General features: G+C 47.2%; 1 protein-coding gene across 1 annotated transcript; it reads right to left on the reverse strand.

Annotated features, from left to right (window-relative positions):
- Positions 1 to 2,761: 2,761 nt before the first annotated feature.
- Nipal4 (NIPA like domain containing 4) lies at positions 2,762 to 17,696 on the reverse strand. The gene is made up of 6 exons (XM_051167840.1): positions 17,469 to 17,696; positions 12,084 to 12,323; positions 7,900 to 7,956; positions 7,227 to 7,317; positions 3,964 to 4,124; positions 2,762 to 3,543 (listed from the first exon to the last, which is right to left on the reverse strand). The coding sequence occupies exons 1-6, from the start codon at positions 17,509 to 17,511 to the stop codon at positions 2,915 to 2,917; spliced, it is 1,221 nt and encodes a 406-aa protein (XP_051023797.1). The 5' UTR covers positions 17,512 to 17,696; the 3' UTR covers positions 2,762 to 2,914.
- Positions 17,697 to 18,037: the final 341 nt, after the last annotated feature.

Raw genomic sequence — 18,037 nt, forward strand, 5'->3', positions numbered from 1 at the left:
TTGTTAGATCTCGGATCACCAGAGGCTTTAATGATCTTGAGATTATAGGACATTGTTCTACACTCTTACTTTTAGAAGAAGCTGAGATGCTGTTATCACCTCTCTTTGTAGGGCTGTGCTTTAATGAAGGGAGGAGACTTAGTGGGGGTCTGTTGGGCTGGGTGGGCAGGAGCAGGAAGGCCAGGATGTGTGCATTTCAGATTCCCTGGCCCTAGGTGAAGACAGCACGTACTGCGGGCGCCTCTCATCATCACACTCATTTACCCCCAACCTCAGTTTTAAGGTTTTCTAGGAATAATCACCGGTCCTTGCTCCGGAGCTTGCTCAATAAAAAGACCCTGTGTGAACTGCAAATCATCATCATCGTCGTCATCGTCATCATCATCATCATCATCGTCGTCGTCATCGTCGTCACAGGTTTACTGCAGTGGTCTGATTGAAAATGATCCTCCATAGACTCAAGGAGAAGGGTTTATTGGAGGTGTGACCTTGTTGGAGGAGCTGTAGACTTTCTGGATGGAAGGGTGTCACTGGGGGCGGGTTTTGAGGTCTCAGAAGCTCAAGCCAGGCCCAGTGTCTCTCTCTTCCTGCTGCCTGTGGATCCAGTTGGAAAACTCTCAGCTGCCTCTCCAGCATCATGTCTGCCAGTATGGCACCATGGTCCTCCCATGATGATAATGGACTAAACCTCTGAACTGTAAGCCAGCCCCTATTAATGTTTTCTTTTATAGGAGTTGCCATGGTCACTGTGTCTCTTCATAGCAATATAACCCTAACTAGGACAGTTACCTCATTGAACCCTCACATGAATGCTAGGAAAGTATTCTCCATATATCATAAACTCTTTGAGATACCTGGTGCCTAGTAAGGGCACAGGCATTTACTAAGAGTGAATGATCTTTAGAAGCATTCATTCCAACAGCAACCTTCCCCACTTGAGTGAGGGCAGATCTGTGAAAGACACAGGAGGGCTTTGCTAGGTGTGTTGGAGAGCAGGGACTGGCCTCTCAATATGTGAGAGGGAGCAATAGAGTGAGTATATTTGCTGTGTTTAAGAAATAAGGATAAGTAGGCTGCCAAGATGAGACCTGATAGGCTGTAACCATATGGTGGGGGAGGATGTCCTCTTCTGTCACAGACCTAGGAGAGGGTAATAGCGTGAAAGAGGGAGGGAGGAATGAGAGGATACAAGTGAAGGAATAACAATTGAGATGTAATCTGAATAAATTAATAAAAAGAGAAAAAGAAAGAAATATGTGGGCATTTGTCAAGTAAACACACTCTGAAGTCTTTATTCTTGACCCTAGAGCCCACACTCTCAGAACCCCAGTTGACTGCCATGCCCAAGATCCAATGTGTTGCATTGATTTTAGTTACAGTCAGAAATCCACATTCATTAAAATCCTGGGGATTGGAGATGGAAGGTACAGGGGCCTAGAGTATTAGTCTGCCCTAAGAGCTTATCCAAGGCCAGAAACAGTTTGACCTGGTGAGGTTGTACTTAGGGGATCAGATGTGAATACAGCACAAAGGCAGGGAGCTCGCCAGTGCTAACTGCACCAAAGATCAAGTCTCTCCTCCTTCCCACAAATCAGCTGGCTCCTAACTTCACTCTCTTATGGGCCTGGTGTCAAGCCTGCCTTCCACAGCTGGAAGAAGCTGGGAAGAAAAGAATCCCGCCCCCATTCTCTCTCTCCAGCTGCTGTTCTGTGCACGCTTCTGGCCAAATGTGAGGTCTCCAAAGGTGGCCCCAGAGCAGGTGATGGTGGAAGAGTCATGGGCAGCTATGTTGTCAGCAGAGATAGACTCAGTCCCAGATGAGTCAACAAGGCTGTGCCAAGCCTGAAATCCCATCTGGTCACTGAGATTCAAAGGCAATTCCACTAACTCCAGCTCAGAAACTTCTCCACATCTTTTTTGGTTTAGGTTCTTGCTTGGGTCTGAGTCAGGGCAAAAGTCCCATCCAGGTTTCCAGAGAGCTCACAACTCCATCCTGACAACCACAGCATTGTTTCCCCGTACTCTCACTCGCCTTCCCAAGATATATTATGGCCAACTTCTTGATGCAAAGGAAATTGCATTCTGTTAATTCCAGCGTGACAGCACAATGCTGTCCTTTTCCTAGAGAAGGGGCTAAATGACCATTAAAGTTGGACTAGGAGGTGTCCCCTGCTGTTGATTTCTAAGGTTACAGCCTGCATGTGTCAGTGACTGGTGCCTTGGCATGGACAGAGAGAGACGGAAGGGTGGCGGTGTCACTGGGGGCATGGGCAGCAAGATGTGACCTCTAGGCTGGTGTGCTTGGAGCGTTTTGCCCGTTGAAGCTACCCTGAGACATCAGGTGGTACTCACAGTAAGAAGGTCAGCTGGAGTCTTGCTTCTTCTGTCTCTAAGAAACACTGAGCTACTTGGCACCTTCTATGCACCTTGGCATGGCGAGGCATACAGATTGCTCTGCAATTCTCCACAAGCTCCATTCTTGGGGTAAGAAGAGAGAAGTCCAGCTTGACAGACCAATTGGAGTGAAGGATTTCCTGATGACCAATATCTGAGGGCAGGTCTTGAACTGGGCTACATTCAGCAGGTCAATTTCTATCTTTCTCGTCCCCAGCAACATAGCGATGGTGCTGAGGGAGCCAGAGGGAAGAGGCTCTGGGGACTTGCTGGTTCCAACAGAAACTAGTAGATTTAGTCACCAAGGCTGTATCTCTAGGAAGTCAGTCCTGCCACCTACCTGACTGGGTAGGGATTTTTTTCCTTCTTCTTCTTCTAGGAACAGCAGTGAGGTATAAATGAATATCTCAGAAAGAGATAGCCCTCGGCAACAGATGTGCTGAAAGTAACCAGGTAGTTTTGAACTTGAGAGGTCAGGCTGGACCATCGGGTGCCTCCTCTTATTCATATACTCCAGGCTTTAAGAATGGATCATAAATACTTTGGGCTTCTGTTGTGGAGATGGTGTGCTGGCAAGTTCTATGTTGTCCACAAGGACATTCTTATCTTCTAGTTTAATGACCGTGGGCTCTGGGGCAGGAGCTGGAGTTGTGTTTTTGTGTGTGTGTGGCAAGCTGATTTGGTTGATGTCCAAATCTTTGAAAGCGTGAAGCATAAAAACCCCTAAGATGATGGTGACAAAGCCAGACAGGGTGCCCACAATGTCCACAGCAGACATGGTGTACCACTCCTTGAAGAGGACAATGGAGGAGACCACTACCACCGTGGTGAAGAAAACATAGTAGATGGGGAAGACCAGTGAGGTGTTAAAAATATCCAGGGCTCTGTTGAGGAAGTTGACCTGAATGATGATGGAAAGTCCCAGGATGAGGGACAGGATGTAGGGGAGGGGGTGCCGAACAACGGGTAAGCCCTGGAAGAAGTTCCTAATGGTGACGCCCAGCCCCTTGACGGCGATCACAGAGAAGGATCCAATCACAGAGCAGATGACGATGTAAACAAGGATATTCCTCTGTCCATAGCGTGGGGCGACAATGAAGATGAGGATGAGGCAGGACACCACCAGAAGGACAGCAAACACGATGAACCCTTCAGGAAGGATGGACATGAGTTATTCAGTGAAGGACGCAGACAGTATCTAGGGTCCCAGAGTTATAGTCTGTGGGTTCTAGTCCCAGCTTCAGACCTTTTAATAACACATGCAAGTTATTAAACTCTTAAGGCATTAGTTTCCTCATTTGTTAAAAAAAAAAGGAACAAAAGTGGGATTTTTTTCCCTTGTAGAGCTGTTTTAGGAGATAATTCTTGGTACACAATGAACAATGAATGGTTTATGTATTGTATTTACATCAATCCCGGAAGCCTTGATAAACAGGTACCACTCAATTTCCTTTCTGTTGTTCACCTTTTCCTCAAGGGGGCAGCATGGAAATGGACAGAGCCCAGTTAGACATTCTACACACAGTTCATCTCCTCGTGTTTTCTGCAGCCCGAGTGCTTGAAGCCTACCTGTGTCTTTCATCTTGGAAGCCATCTCTGTGACAGTAGTGATCTTCTCCTCCTTGGGGGCATGTATGACCATCACTGTGCTGCCAGCCATACAGATCACACAGCCCAACTTCCCCAGTAGATTCAGGCTTTCTCCCAGGCAATAGGAGGAGAAGATGGCACTGTATAGGAGCACAGGAAAAAGGGATTGAAGAGGGTGCACATCCCAGCCCCCTGAAAGACACATGGGGGCTGAGCACACAATTATGAAGAACAACGGTCCAGAACTACTGCTCTCTGTAGAAGCCTTTCTAGATTTAGTCCCTCCAATGCAAAACTTTAAAAAGTAGAAGCACATTTCTAGGGGATTGCAACGTGTGCTGGAGGAGCAGAAATACATGTAGATCTCCCTCCCGCTCTCTCTCTCTCTCTCTCTCTCTCTCTCTCTCTCTCTCTCTCTCTCTCTCTCTCTCTTTTTGAAACAGAACCCACTCTCAAACCGAGGGTTCCTGGTTGGTTTATTGTCAACTTCACACAAGCTAGAGTCATCTGAGATAGGTGACCTCAGCTGAGCAAATGCCTCCATCAGATTGACCTGTAGGCAAGCCTGTGGGTCATTTTCTTGATTGATGATTGAGCAGGTGAGCAGGGGGTGGTACCATCCCTGGAACAGGTGGTCCTGGGACATATGAGCAAATTGAGCAAGCCAAGAGGAGCAAGCTCCCATGTGGCTTCTGCTCTGGATCCTGTCTCTACGTTTCTGGCCTGACTTCCTGCCTTGGCTTCCCTTCATGATGGACTGCAGTTCGTAAGCCCAATAAACCCTCTCCTCCCCAAGTTGCTTTTGGTCATGGTGTCTCATCACAGCAATAGAGAGCAAACTAAGAGAGGTTAAAAGAGTCTTTCGAACTCCCGAACTCCCGTTGTCTGACTCTCTACCAACGGAACGTATTGTCCTACGGTATTGCTAGGGGATGTTTTCTAACCGTGGCTTGTATGTGTCTGCTAGCAGGGAACAAGCCAAATGGAAACACTGTATTTTCTGGCACTTTCTATTCCTTGCTCCATTTCTGCCCCTTGGGTCATAGAAAATAAATCTATTTCTCTTTCACTTGCATATGGTAATATAAATCACCACAATGATATTTATAGACACTATATCTTCGGGCATGTAGTTCCTAGTAGGTACTGCATCAGTTAATCTGACAACTCTGTGATTTAACATATACTGCTCTCAGTTTACAGATGAGAAAACTGGGCTCATAGAAGTTAAATGACTCAGCAATGTGCTTTGACTGGTTAAGTGGCAAAGGTGGGTTTGGAACAATACTTTCTTTGGCCTATTGCAAAGCTAATGAATGGGTTTTCTTCTGCATTAAAGATTATGCTTTCCGGAGTCTTCACTGAGCAAGATCCTTCCAGCACCTTGATGATATGATTTCTCTTTCTTCTGATCTTGGTAAGAGAAGGAAAGGGGGCTGGGCAGGCTGGGAATGAGCCCTGAGCTCACTTGCGTTATGAAGGTGGCATTAGTCCACACTGGAAATGTATTGGCTGCCCTGGGCCCTAGGTGGCTTCAAAAAGTCTTGGCGCATTGACAAGCTTATGGACTATGTCCTCAATTGATGGTTGATGAGGAGTGGCTCAGCAGTGCCTCCCCTGGCCAGGTGGTCCTGGGGCACATAAGAAAGCAAACTGAGCAAGCCCGAACTGTTTTACCTACAGTGTCCTATCTGAGAGACTCTGACGGCATTTTACACAGGCAGGGCCAAACAGTAGAGAATCCCATGCCTCTCAGAATGGCTCAGGAATGGGAATGTGTAAACACATCAGATTCGGGAAGCACTTCTATTCAGCAGTGGCCGCAGCCAGCCCAGTGGTGCACTGACAGTGGGGCATCTACGTGCTTCATCACCGTAAACATTGCAACATTGTCATCAAGTGGAAAACGACCATAGAAGAGATTATGGGTGACAGTTATACTGGGCTGGGCTTTATCAGCACTCCAGAGGTAGTCTCTACATGAGAGCATCTCTCCGAGGTAGCTTTAAAAGGAACCCCCTCAGAAGTACCTATGTTTATAACTTGGGAAGAATGGGGGTGTTAAGAAGCACAAATGCTTAAAATCACTTATGTTATTGTATTGTTGGATTTGGTTGTTTGGAGATGTTAGTTAAACCCAAGTATTCCAGGCAAGTGCCCTACTTCTACATCACCAGGTGTTAGCACTTTTACTTTTTAAAACTGTTGTTTGCTAAGTTGTTGTTGTTGTTGTTGTTGTTGTTTTCTGAGAATCAACATACCACAGCATGGCTGCTAACAACTGGGTCCTGGAATTCTACTGCACAGGGTGGACCCTGGCCTGGCAACAGGGTCTTCATATTGACTCATAAAAAGGTGGAAGAAGGAGGTTTGCTCTACCACCCAAGGAAAAAAAATGAGTCAAGAAGTGGAAATTGCTGGAAAGTTACCCAAGCCAAAGTGCTTCATCCCTCTGGGTCTTGGGCACAAATGTAAGGATTAAGTGAGTTAGTACACAGATCACATTCAGATGGCTTAATGCATAATGCATAGATTTCCTCCATAAATTGTAGCCATGGTTGCTTGGAGCTAGATCACTCTACATCCAGTCTATGTATTATCTCATTTAGTTTTCTGGGTATGTATGAATTGAGGCTTGGCTAAGAGATGAATCCATAACTACTAAGGTTTGAGTTTAGATTAGTACTTGGGTAGTGATGGGGCTGGGAAGATGTCAAGCATGAGGACCTGAGTTCAAATCCCAAGCACCCACCTAAAAACTAGGTTTGGTGGTATATGCCTCTACTCTTAGTGCTGTGGAGGCAGAGATTGGAGGATTCTTGCATTTATTGGCCAGCCAGCCTAGCCTCTTGGTGAGTTCTAACCTAGCCAATTAATGAGCTCCAGGCAGTGAGAGACATTGTCTAAAAAATAAGGTGGAAACCAAGGAAGACAATGAACTCTGACCTCTGACCTCTACAGACAGGTTACACAGAGGTGTATGCAAACACACATGCATCTGTATACACACTCACATGTACATACACTACATACACACTGCAAACAAAGAACACTAGGGTTCATGTTCTTAATTCACTGAGGGGACACTGAGGCCCATGACAGGCAGCAATCCAAGGGCCTAGAGCTCTGAATAGCACGTTCCCTTTTTCGAAGGCTTGGACTGGCTCCCACTTTGGTAAATCCAAGTCTCAACACACTGAAAACAGGAAAGAGCCAGAGATGTCCAAAGAGGGAACAGTGACCTTATGAGGACGCTCAGTGCTCCCAGCGGCGTGACCACTGTCGCAGGTGCAAATGCATAGGCCCCGAAGTTGGCAACTTCTCCAGCAGACACTAGGAAATTAAAGGAGAAAAGAGGCCAGTGTGACTCCAAGGCACCACGTCCATTCCAGATGAATCTGGGCAGAGATGGCTTCAGTCAGGGTCCAACTGTACCTAAAACCCAAGACCAGCACTCCTTAAGATCCCATCCAGACATCGTCTCCTTGGAGACAAGGTCAGACCCAGACTCAGTTTTCCCACTGTAAAGTTGGCAAGGCCAAAGTCCTGAGCTCACAGTGATCCTAAGAAGCAGCCATGGTTTTGTGTATGTGTCCTTTGGCTTTCAGTCCAAGTTCAGTTAAGTGTGTCTCAAAGGCTGTCATGTTTTTCATCTTTATCTTTAAAGTACGTTCTAGAAAATCAGTTATTAAGTAGTTACAGTTATAGAATTTTTTGGGAGGTTTTTTTTTTTTTTTTTTTTTTTTTTTTTGTTTTTTGAGATAGGGTTTCTCTGTGTGGTCCTGGCTGTCCTGGAAGTTGGCCTTGGCCTCTCAGTGTCTATAACAGAGACACACCCATTCCACCTGCCCTCCCCTTCATCTCCAACCCAGCTATCGGTAATCACTGATCTTAGTAGCCAAAGAAGCCACTTACTGGTAGCAAATCCAGCCCACCACATTGGGTCCTTCAGGTAGCCATAGCCTCCATTCACTATAGAAGGAAATAGACACAAAGTTAGAAGTTGCCAACGCTCTGTGGGATTCTACTTCAACTCCCTTAACTGTCCCCCAGAACTTGCTTCTTAGCATCGATATCCAGTGGCCCTGTTTTGTATCTATGGTTTAAGACTTATCTTAGGAACTCCAGCTGTGTGCCTAACTGCTCACTTGGCATCTCTTCCGTCTTTTATAGACACCCCCAACCTCTGCCCTAAACATGACTCTTGACATTAATTTTTACCTCTGCTACTTACTAAATGAAACTAAGTAAGTGACACCTCCAGAAACCAGAGAGCCTCTCTCCCCTCCTGCATCTAGTCTGTATGGCTGGTTTTGTCACAAAAAAAAAAAAAAAAAAAGCACACTCCTGTCACCTCCTACTCCGCCATGTCAGGCCAGGAGAAAGCCATGGTTTTGCTATGAGATATGGTGACTCTATCTTTATCCCGGTAGCATGTTGTTTCTTGCACAGCAGCCAGTGGTTTTGAAAAATGCAAATTGTACTACCTTTCTTCGTATGGCCGCCCAGTGTCTTCTTAATACTCTTGAGACAAAGCCCCAGTCCTTCTGGAGTCAAGCACAGGCTTGGTCCTACCCACCTCCGAAAACACCCCCTGCTGCACTCTTCATACGCTTCCAGAGTGATTAGCTCTTTGCTGCCCCCAAGGCCTTTGCCTATGTTTCTTCCTGTGTGCAGAATGCCCTCCTCTAGTCTTTGCCCGAGCTCATGCTCATTCTGTAGGTCTCTGCTGTTTCCCAGAGGTGCCCAGTCTGGCCTCTAATTTCTATTATTTCCCCTTGAGATAGCCATTCTCCTTTATGGCTCTTGTCACTTATAATTGCAGATCATCTGCTTACCTTTAGCTGTTTTCCCCTACTGCAATAGAAGCATCAAGAACTGTGTGTGTGTGTGTGTGTGTGTGTGTGTGTGTGTGTGTGTTGTTCAGAGCCCACAGCATAGCCAGTGCTCCCACAATTTTAGCAACCACAATGATAATGATGGTAGTAGAAAGATCTGAGGCCTTTCTATGAAAGAAGTTGCTATTTTTGGAGTGCTGATTTATTTTTTTCCTAAACAGAAGTTCTTTTGATCTTCTCAGGTCCCTAAAAGGCTGACTTCCCAACACCAATATTAAATGCATCTTATCCTAAGGGCTATACAATGAAATTGCAGATAGGTGTCGGGTGGCTCCTATGGAAGCTATCTTTCTGAATGGTTGGTCAAGCACACTTGCTTTGTTCTGCAATGAGCATAAACAGACTTTTTCTCAAGGTCATTGGTCTGGCAAACTCTTACCTAGAATGAAGGAAGGGCAGCAATGACCCATGCCTAAAATTTATGGCTGCATCTCAGTATTTTTTTTTTTTTTGTCCTGTCTTTTCCTCCTTGAGATACAGTCTCTTATGTCTAGGCTGGCCTAGAACTCCATATGTAGTCAAGGGTAACCCTAAATTCCTGATCCTTCAGCTTCTACCTCTCAAGTGCATAGATTACAGGCAGATGCTATGTATGCCTGGTTTTATGTGATGGTGAGATGGTACCCAGGGTTATCCCTCTGCCAACTGAGCTATATTCTGAGTCCAGTTGTCCATTTTAGGATACACCTGGGCCCTGCTAGAACCACCTGCCTAGGTAATGCTGATCCACGTGCTAGAGATGATTCTGTGGGACATGGCTCTTTCTAAAGAAGTTACATCTGAGCATCCCTAGACTAAAACCCCCAACACTAAGACGCCTCAAAATTTGCAATCTTTTTTAATACTGACATAACACCTGAAATAGAGAGATCCCATACCATTAAACTCATTTTCATACACAAGGTTATTAGCTAGCCACGTAAAATGACCTTCAACTTTTTGTGAAAGGTATGCAGGAGACATAATGATTTTTACTTTCACACTTGAGTCCCCCATCCTTAAGATAGCTCATGTGTATGCAAATAACCCAAAATAGGACCAACAAATCTGAAATCCCAACACTTTTGTTTCTGAGCATTTTACAGAAGATGGGACGGACTCACTTGTACATGGCTTCTGAGTAACTATTTGGACACCATTCTTCTCCCATCCCAGAACCCTGCACACACTAAGCAAGCATTGTACCACTGAACTGTTGAGCCCCTCTCTCCCCTCTCATTTTTTTGTAAGGGGGAATCTCACTATGTAGGTTAGAGGTTCCCATCTGGAGCTCATTCTGTAGCCTAGGCTGGCTTTGACCCCATAATCCTCTGTCTTCATCTCTGCTGGGATGCTGTGCCGCTTAGTGTTTTGTCAACTTGAGATGCTAGACTGATCTGGGAACAGGAACCTTCATCAGTGGAATTGCCTTCAGCAGCTTGGTCTGTAGGCAAATCTGTGGAGCATATTCTTGACTGGTGTTTGCTGTTGAGAGCCCAGCCCACTGTATCTGATACAGTCCCTGGGAAGGTGGTCCTGGGTTGTGTGAAAAAAAGCATGATGAGCTAGCCATGAGGAGCAAGCGAGTAAGCAGCCTGTCCCATGGCCACTGTTTCAGGTCCTGCCTGCAGGTTCCTGCCTTGAGTTCCTGCCTGCCGTCCCTTCATAGTGGACTGTTTCTTCCCCCAAGTTGCTTTTGCTCCCAGTGTTTAACCACAGCAATAAAATGCAACCTGGGATAGGAAGCATGCGCCACGATGCCTGCCAAACTGACATTGTTCTTTGTCTATTTTATAGAAGAGGAAATTGGGGTATGTGGAAACACATTTCTTGCCTAAAACCTCACTAACAGCAACCAAGAAACCAGAACTGTAATTGTAATTGTAATGGTCTACTTCCAAAGCACAGCGTCTCGTGGGAAAGAGTTAGGCAATGAACAGGTCCAGACATGAGCATATCATCATCCTAAAACCTGTTTCTCCCTCTGCATTCACTGCAGAATACTGAGCCATCCTCTTCCCAGTTGCTCAAGTCAGAAACCTGAGTCATCCTTGGCTTCCCTTGACCCTCCCTGGGAGCCAGGAAACATCAAAGCTGATGGATGAGTGCCACCTTCCCAAACCATCTCTGGAATCTACTGCGTGTCTCCGTGCCCAGTGCCCTACTTCCATCCTCTACTCATTGACCTCACACACCTTCTACTCTGGGACTCTAATCCATTCTCTACTTAGCGACCAGGGACCCTTTTCGCATCGTCAGTGAGACTGTCACTCCCCTACCTAAAACACTTAGTAAGCACACTCAAACTCTATAGCCAAGTGCACATAATCCTGTTGTACTGGCCCTTAGCTCATCTGCCCCTGCACTCTCTGGTCATCCTGAACTACTTTCAGTGCCACATCCAGCTAGGTCTCACTTCCGAGCCTTGGCACTTGCTGCTTCTTCCTATTGAATCCTCCCCTTTCTCCTTTCCCCTTTCCCTGCTGTCTCCTCATCATTTGGGTCTCAGTGTAAGGATCAACTTTCATAGAAAACTTCCCTTCTGCAGCTGGATCTGAGCTTTACATATTGCGAAATATCCCCCATGGCAACCTGTATTTTCCTCATGAAGGTACTCAGCACACTGCAGGACTACTTCCTGTTGGCTGTCCATCTCTCCTACTTGACCAGATGTACCACAGGGACCCTATGTCCCCAGGTCTCACACTGCACCTTTGTGAGCTCAATAAACGATGCGAATTCCTTTAAGTGTGATTTCCTTTCCCGAGGATTACTTCCGGGAATCATATCCAGGTTTCCAACCGAGCAAGCCTCGGTGCTTGTGCTGCAGTTTTTCTGGATGTGCAAGGGTTCCTGAGAGTCTCACGTGATGTGGCCCGAGACATCTGCGATCACTTTTCACGGGAGAAGTTGTGACTTTCCAGTTGGACTGGCTTAGTAAGAATCCAGCTAGGATTAAGCCCGGAGTGTCTGATCCTCTACCCTGAGGCTTAGCTGTGTCTTTACCCCAATGCATGCATCATGGAGTTCTCAGGAAACCCTGGATTGTGAAGGAGGGTTTCCAGCTGTTGGCAGTGGGGATTCTCAGCGGGGTTGACAAGGAGCTTGCAGTGCCCACCTGAGATCCCAGCCTCAGATTGCAGCCTGGGTGCCTATGAAAGGAAGTCATCTACCAAGGGCTTTGCTGCCCCTTAGCCATCCCGTCCTGCCCAAGGAGCCTACCTGCTCTCGTGGCCCCTGTGGCCACAAGTCGAATGAGGCCCTTCTTCTTAAGGATGACGCTGGTGCCAATGAGGAAGCAGGAGAGAAAGGCGAAGCCCACACCGATGTAGAAGCCATACTTCTTCCTGACCCTCTCTTGCCAGGTGATCACAGTGGCATTGTTAGGCTCGTCGGGGCTTATGCCTCTTACAATCTGACAGAGGACCTCTTGGGAGGAGCAGTAGAGGCTGACTATGGAACCTGGAGGGAAAGGCACATTAAGAACCATGCTGAGAGGGGCTGGAGAGATTGCTCAGTGGTTAAGGGCTTGCACTGCTCCTGCAGAGGATCTGAGTTCAATTCCCAACACCTCCAGTTGCCTGCAACTCCAGCCCCAGGGACTCAGACACCTTCTCTGGTCTCTGAGAGCACCTGCATTCATGTGGTCATATAACATATATGCACAAAATTAAGAATTAAAAAAAAAGGAAAAAAAAAGAGCCATGTTGACATGGTCATGGTTCAAATATACTGGAATTGACTGCTAACTTAGATTTCATGTTTCCACTGCTCCGGGATTCCACCCACACAGCAGACCTCAACCCAAAAAAGTCTATTTCCAATTCTCTATGCTTTTGGCTGCTTTCTCACCAAAGGCTTTATTTGCATGGACTTAACAAATTGTAGGGCATCCTGTCAAATAGGTGATTTCTTTTTTTTTTCAATTAATTAATTAATTTTACATCCTGATTGGAGCTTCTCCCCCCTCCCTTTCTCCCAGTCTCTCCCCCTTACCTCACCTAACCCCATACTCACTTTCCTTTTCTCCTCAGAGAAGGGGAGACTTCCCATGGGTATCAAGTTGGAGTAGGACTAGGTCCATTTTCTTCTATTGAGGCTGGACAAGGCCTTCCAGTTAGGGGAAAGGGAATCCAAAGGCAGGCAACAGAGTCGGAGACAGCCTCTGCTCCTGCTGTTAGGGGTCCCACATGAGGACCAAGCTGTACATCTGTTATGTATGTGTAGGGAGGCTAGGTCCATCCCATGCATGCTCTCTGGTTGGTGGTTCAGTCTCTCTGAGCCCCATATGGGCCCAGGTTAGTTGATTCTGTAGGAACAGGTGGCGTCTTTAATCCCCATTCCACAGAACGAAATTGTGCCTATGAGGCTGTGGTACTTGCTCCAGGACACAAAGCTTGTGAGATTGGTTTTGATGTCAGCTTGTGGTGAATTAAATCACCTAAGAATGGAAATTCACCCGAGGACTTGTCCTGTTTGTCTTAACTGATGTTAAGCCCAACTTTGGCCAGCACCTCTGGGTGGCAGCCCAGGTGGACAGAGGACACAGCAGAAGGAAGATTACTCGTCTTTTGCTCACTTTGCCTCCCCTCATGCCTAGAGTTAATTCACCCTGCTTTTCCTATAGCTGATTCTTTCCCTGATGAGGAGACCAGCACTTCTGGGATTCTATCAATCCTTGAGGACCAGGTGCTCTCCAGGAACCCTCCAGGATTTGAGCAGCACATCAGGACAGCGGAGGCACCCAGCCTCATAGACAGAGCAAGTAGCAAGTTAAGGGACTCTCCAGTGTGAGACAGCCAGTGTGCAGTACCCTGACTGCTGAGGCACCCAGCCTCAAGGACCAAGTAACCACCCAGTTCTTAACCCCTGAGGAGAAATGAAACTGTTGCTACTAGTGCAATAGAAGCTGCTTTAATATATTCTTTTAATATATATTCATTCTATAAGAACAGTCCTTTGGGCTGGAGAGATGACACAATGAATAAGAGCACTGTCTACTATTCCACAGGTCCTGAGTTCAATTCCCAGCAACCACGTGATGGCTCATAACCATCTATACTAGAATATGGTGCTCTCTTCTGGTGTAGAGGTAAACATGCAAATAGAGCATTCATACATAAAATAAACAAATAAAATTTTTTTTAAAACCTTGACTTAAGAATTCCAGTCTGTGGTACCAATGCCTCCCACACCAGATAGGGACCAGCTAAGCTCTCAGCTGTCATTGCATCCATCCCAGTGTCCTTCCCAGCCTTTGGGCTTTTGCTTTCCAGTAACTCATAAGGTCACTCAGGGCTTCTTCACTTTCATTCCTCTCTAGCTAGAGTGGGACTGTTACTGGACGTATAGTCCACCCAGACCCTAGGCAGCCTAAAGGTAACTGAGGAGTAAGCTTCCTATGGGTGGGACTTTACCATCCCAGGACTTATTTATGGGTCACTGGCTGGGGACTCTTTCAGGGCACAATTGGATTGGTGCTTCTGCCATCCCATACAGATCTGTCTCATCAGTCTGTTCTTGTCTGATTCCTTCTTCAAGACCCAGAGCCAGCCCCCTGACTGTCTCGCTGGCCCAGATGCCACAGGCTGTCCTGGGAAGAAAGGGCAGCCCCTCAGTGAGACACAAACCTACATAAGGGCAGTGAAGCACAAGGAAACATAAGCAAGACTCCACCAGCACCACCATGCACATGACCCCCGTTCAAGAGTTTTCCTTGAGGGCTCTTAACAACCATTCAATGAAACAGTCATAATGACCACTTCTAGGTCCTTAGTGGAAGAAATTGAGTTCAATGATCTTCCTGAAGAGGTAGCTGTAATAAAGGTGTGTCTATGGCTATACCCCCCTCCCTGGTTTTGTTTGACCAATAGTAAAGGTGAAGCCAAAAGTAGACCCCATGCCCACATGATGGCCAAGTCTATGTTCAGAACCACCACACACCCTTTGATGAACAGGTTGCCCCATGGGGCAGGAATGTGGGAGATCCAGCTTCATTGCATCCTATGCGTTAAGACAAAAGCCTGTTGTAAACAGTCAAAAACAGGGAGCTTTCCTAAGAGCATTCAGATTTGGGGGTTGCACCTGAAGTTCAGAAGGTCAGTTTACCTCTCTGCTCATGCCAGCCTTGGGGGCAGCAAGCTGGTTCACTCTTGGACAGACCTGCCCCTGAAATGCCTCAGTTTGCCCAGCTCCCAAAGCCATGTTTACTATTGACCTTTCTAGGTGTTTCAGCATATGATCTCTAGCATGTATCACAAAGGTCTGGACCTCAGTGCCAAGGACCTAAACCTACAAGAGGCCTCTCTCAGACCAAGCTGGAGTTTCTCCTCTGTGCCTAGATAATCCTCAAATCCAAGGCCAGGGAGCTTGAGATTTGGCACCCCTGTAATAGAGTAGCATCTTGGTGGAGGAGAATAAGGGCAAAGTTGGCCTTTGGAGCATGGCCCAGAGCCACGGAGAACAGGTAGAAGAGCCCTTTAGAAACCTTGGCTGGTCTAGGATGTAGCAACACTTGCCTGTGATGAGAAAGGCCCTAAGTTTCAACCCAGGTACCAGAAGTGGAGGAAAGGAGGCATTTATTAAAAAATAGTGAGGGGGAGAAAGGATAGCAGAAAGCGGGGTTGGGGGAGAGCATATATGAACAAGGCACAATTATCTATGTGTATAGAATTGTCATAGTGAAACACTCTATTCCATATGCTGAGATTAAAAAAAGAAAGAAAAGAAAAAGCAATAAAGTGGAAAACAAAATAGCCTGTCTGACCCTTTTATATTCTGCTAGGGAAACTGAGGTCCCATAAAGAGACTACACTGCTATGAGACATCTGTCTTTCCACCATTGGATGATGAGAAAAGAAGTCATTATCTCTGGGCCTAATCAGACTGGTTCTGCATTGCTCCATCCTGTTCCACCAGCTCAGAGCATCCTTGTCTGGGGAGTTCCCCGAACCCAGGAAACACAGGCAGTAAACCACTCACTTTTGCCCTGATTTTTCAAGTCTCACTGCTACTGGGTAGAGTCAGAAGGCTCGTTTCAGCCCGCCCCCTGATGGCCCAGCACATCTGTGGAAATCAAATTCTCACCAGGACAAGTAAAGAGATAAAGAGAGAGTGGATGGCCAAAGGGAACCCAATTCAGCATGGGCGCACATCTGGAAAATGGGTACCAGGCCAATAATCCTTGTCCTTTTCTCTACAACGGTCTAGAACCAGGAATGCCTGAAGTCTTATCATAAAAGGTGAGGCTGGAAATGGCCTGCCTGGGTGCTCAGGAGACTGAGGTCAGTCAACACATAAGAACTGGCTCTGAGCACTTCACTGAAGAAGGACAGAAATTAGGGACCTCAGAAAGCCACACAGGCTGCACTTCTAAGACAGGAGGAAAGTGGAGAAGGTTCCAGGTAGAACAAAAGCCAGCAGCATTAGCATCATAGGTCCAGGTGTCTGAACCCAGGAGGTGGTTCGTATTCGCCACTATGGTTCCTGGAGCCAATTATGAGGCCTGCCTTTGTTTGTATGTCTCTCTAATGGGCACAGTGGAATTACAACTATATGCCTTAGGGATAAAGGCCAGTGTTAGCATGTTTTCCTAGCATGTGCAAGGCCGTAGGTTCAATCTCCAACAGTGTGAAAAAGAAAAGGAAAAGGAAAAGAACAGAAACAGTAACAAAATGCTTGACAAACCTATGTTTAGGGCTGGGGGAATGGTTCCTTGAGTAAGGTCCCTTGCTCCTGAGTCTCAGCCCTGGAACTTACATAAAGGCAGAAGGAGAAAACTCACTTCACAAAGTTGTCCTCTGACCTCTATAACCTCAGGATGGCACTATATACACATACAAATATACATCATGGATCATACACACATGTGTGTGCATATACATATGCACACTAGCAATAAGTAAACTTAAAAATAAAATCTAGACCTGGTGGCACACACTTGTATTCCCTGGCTGAGGGGGCCAGAGGCAGGAAGATCACACACTTGAAGCTATTCTGGACAATTTAGCAAGCCTTTGTCTAATTACAACAACAACAACAACAACAACAACAACAACATAAAGATAAAAATAACTGCCTGCATATTCGAGTTAGCTTCTGGCATTAAATGGGATAGTTCAGGGAAGGACCAAGGTCTACATAGTTAAGAATGCTCCAGAAAATCAAGTGTCTTTCCTGAGCATTGCCTGAGGCTCTTTCTCTCCTTTTTCAAAAGTACTGTGTGGATTTGGGATGGGGCGCTTCTCTGTTCCTTTACTCTCTGGTTTGGGTGACAGAAATGTACCAAGCCTGGAGCGACCCAACACTACCCCTGAATTCTCTACCTCTACCCTTTTCACAGGCCACCTGCTCTAGTGCGCTCTGTTGTCCTTCTTTCAGTCTGCCTCAGCTCCATGCCGCTGCCACTGGGGAGGCGACATCTCTGCCCGTCCTGGATCTTTAGGACAATTTGGGAACCGGATAGGAATCTGATGCTGACCTCCCCATCCCCAGCTTTGTGGCCCCAGGAAGTGAGGAGGAGGTGGCGAGGATGGTGGGGGCAAGGTGAGAAGCGGAGCGCTCGCCCAGGTCCCCCCCCCCCCCGCCCCCGCCCCCAGCAGCACGCACCGTTCTCGCAGCTGCCATTGGCGTTGGCGACCCGCAGCTCCATGGGGACCCGGGCTGTAGGCGCCCGAGGTCCGCGGCTCCTGGGCAGGTGGCCCTGACTTGTCCCAGCGTGGCTCAGGCACGGGAAGCTGCTGGGGTTCGGACCCAGGGGTGGGGAGAGTGACGCGCCCTGGAGGGGAGGGTCCCCGGGGAGGAGTCACCCTGTGCCTTGGGCAATACCAGGCGCTGGGAAAACAACTCTGGGGCAGGGGCTCATGCCCTTCTGGGGTGCGACCGCAGCTAGGTGCCAGCCACCGAGTCATCAGCCTGTGCCAGGGGCAAGACAGAGGGGGCGGGTCCCCCAGCCTGTCTATCCGGGATGCCAGCACCCACATCTAGCATTCTCCGTGGCAGAATTGATGAATGCACTCCCGGGACGGCTCAGAGGAAGCCACTTTGGGAGGTGGAAGTGTCAAGGAAAGGTCTGAGAACCTGGTTCCACCCTCCTTCCTTTATCCTCCTCTTCTGTCTTTGTCATTGCATTACCTGCAGGGCTGACCTGGCTGAGCACTGTCGTGACATATACAGAT

The sequence above is a fragment of the Acomys russatus genome, chromosome 25 (assembly GCF_903995435.1).
Source record: "Acomys russatus chromosome 25, mAcoRus1.1, whole genome shotgun sequence".
NCBI classification, from domain to species: domain Eukaryota; kingdom Metazoa; phylum Chordata; class Mammalia; order Rodentia; family Muridae; genus Acomys; species Acomys russatus.